Source organism: Phanerochaete carnosa (genome assembly GCF_000300595.1).
Source record: "Phanerochaete carnosa HHB-10118-sp unplaced genomic scaffold PHACAscaffold_53, whole genome shotgun sequence".
In the NCBI taxonomy this organism is placed as follows: domain Eukaryota; kingdom Fungi; phylum Basidiomycota; class Agaricomycetes; order Polyporales; family Phanerochaetaceae; genus Phanerochaete; species Phanerochaete carnosa.
In genome coordinates, this window is record NW_006767680.1 from 1 (window position 1) to 2,536 (window position 2,536).

General features: G+C 55.2%; 2 protein-coding genes across 2 annotated transcripts; both read left to right on the plus strand.

Moving 5' to 3' along the window:
- Window positions 1-20: 20 nt before the first annotated feature.
- On the plus strand, window positions 21-984 carry PHACADRAFT_201937 (uncharacterized protein; the record flags this gene model as incomplete). Its single annotated transcript, XM_007402211.1, has 2 exons — window positions 21-189; window positions 254-984. Coding segments are annotated over 2 exons (900 nt in total), but the record flags the coding sequence as incomplete, so codon positions are not given.
- Window positions 985-1,410: 426 nt separating this feature from the next.
- Window positions 1,411-2,522, plus strand: PHACADRAFT_201938 (uncharacterized protein; the record flags this gene model as incomplete). The annotated part of the gene is made up of 2 exons (XM_007402212.1): window positions 1,411-2,404; window positions 2,464-2,522. Coding segments are annotated over 2 exons (1,053 nt in total), but the record flags the coding sequence as incomplete, so codon positions are not given.
- Between the last annotated feature and the right edge of the window lie 14 nt (window positions 2,523-2,536).

A 2,536-nucleotide genomic window follows, 5' to 3' on the forward strand; every position in this document is an offset into this window, starting at 1 on the left:
GCTGATAGCTAACACACTAGTCGCCAGACCTCGTCGGCGCCGCCTTCTGTTTAGATCCACTTAGTATCCCTTGTGGTGTGTTGACGCTAGTCCACATCATTAGGTTGAGATCTTCGTGCACCCGGACTATTCCCCCTATCCAGTGCCCCGTGCACAGTTTTAAAAAAGTTTATTCCTACCGTTTGAAGAGTAAGTCTCTTCGGCGATTGGTGGCAGACGTACGCGCGTAGCGCTAATCCCTGCATAAAACCAGTGCCGAAGGATTTGCCCGACCGCCCTCGCGCTTTCAAACGCCTCGCGGACGAGCGTCACCCACGCCTCCGACGCGCGCTGCCCGAAGCCGTATTCGACCAACTTAGTCGAGAACGCGAAGCAGGCGCCCCCCACCAGTATACCACCTCCGAGCTCCGCGCCGTCGTCAGGCACGTCTCTACACTCCCGCCTCCGTCCACCGCTCTCCCTACCATCGACTGGGACGCAGTCGAACAGGCCAAACTCGCGGCTCACGACGACCGCCAGCACTTCCAAGCGCAACGCGACCAAGCCCGCGCTAGACAAAACGCGCACGCCAGCGCCTCTTCCAGCCGCTCTCTAGCAGATCGCCTCACCGCCGCTCCGACCTACACTCCCATCGCCCCGAAGCCCGTCACCATCGACTTCTCCCGCTACACGGCCGCCGACCTCGCCCGCATCTTCGCACCGAAATTCGCCGCCACCCTCAAGCGCTTCAACGTGCTCGAGTCGCTCGACTGCCCCGACGTTTTGACCGACGACATCAACGCCGTCTTCAAGCTTCGCGACCGCCTCGCCCACCTCGACCGCACCCTCAAGGACGTTTCACGCGTCATCAGCATCGAGGAGTGGAACCGTTGGGACTCCGGACTAAAGCAGATCGGCGGAATCTCGTTCAAAGGACTGCGGCGTAACCGAGTCCAGATTTTTAAAGCACTTCGTGCGGTTTGGATTAACGGATACTTCGATTAGAAAGCTGGACGAGTATATAGTTTTCGAATACATAGACTACGACGAGGAGCGAATCCTCGATCCGTACATACTAGATTACGCACTCGACCATCTCGTCGAGTTAGAACTAGTACAATTATTCCTAGAACTCCCTTTCCACTTTCTATAAATCCGTTTTCCGTCCTATCGGACGAATCAGAAACAGTGGCAGACACTCGCTTAGCTTGCGCGGCCTTCGCTCACGTCTTCAACTTCGAAGAAGCTCGTGACTACTACTTGGACGAAAGAAGACAGTTAAACACTTGCACAAACTATCTCTGTCCAAACCGCTACTACGAGCATCAGACACAACCGGTCCTCTCTGAAAACCCACCCTACCTATTCATCAATAGCGAACAGGAAGCACGGATTCGTGAGCGATACCACCTAGAAGAACCCACCGAAGCAATGGACGTTCCACCCCCGGCACCGCAACCCACCATGCAGGACGTACTAAACCTCATGGTCACACTGGTCCAAAATGTCAATAATCTCACGACAACGGTGAACCAGTTCGTAGCGCATGCACGACAGCCTGTCACCACGGTCTCTTCCACCAGGTCCCGGTCCTTCGTCGAGAAACCAGCTACCTTCGACGGCAAGTCGTCTGAAAAAGCCAGATTGTTCCGCAGCGCCTTTCGCGTATACGTCCGAGGGAATAAAGAGATATTCGCCTCGCGAAACGCTCAGGACGCCATCATCCTAGACCATGCCGGCAACTGGATAATGGACCCACTCAAAATGATCACCGGTATCCTATCCTTCATGACGGACGAAGCAGCGGTCTGGGCGCGCCCTCACATCGACGAACTCTCAGACGGTCGTACTCCATTCAACGCCAATTGGGATGAGTTCGTCAAACAGTTCTCGGCTAAATTCGAACCCGTCGACGCGAAGAACGAGGCCAAGCAGAAGCTTATGTCGATCAAACAAGGCGATCGGACATTCGCGGACTATCTCTCCGACTTCGAGACTTACTCTCGTCGTACCGGCTGGTCAAATAACGACCTCTACGATCGTCTCAAGTCCGGGATGAATTCGGATTACCTCAATAGGCTGTCCTACTTTGCCCCTCTGGCCACTGACTACAACATGGTAAAAAATTACGGAGCAACAATCGACTTGCAAAAAGCAGACTTGGCAGCCAATCAAGGCAAACCAGTCTCGCAGCCCCGGTCGACGACAACGACGCGCTCCTCCGGTTTCCGCGACCCGAACGCAATGGACATCGACGCCATGGACATCTCCGCCGCACGCTTCGACGACCTGTTCCAAGGCCTCAAAGACCCTGCGGAGATCAAAAGGCAATACAACAAGCTCATGGTCGGTCGCTGCCGCGTCTGCGGTTCCAAAGGTCACAAGGCGGACGGCGCACACGAGGACACCAAATGCCAACACTGTGGTAAACCCGGTCATTGGAAAAAGCTCTGCCTGTCAAGACTAAACGGACAACCACCAAAGTCGCAATCAGTCCGAGCCTCATCGTCGACAAGCCCCTCGACGTCGGCTTCCATCTCTACGTCTCAAGACTCAG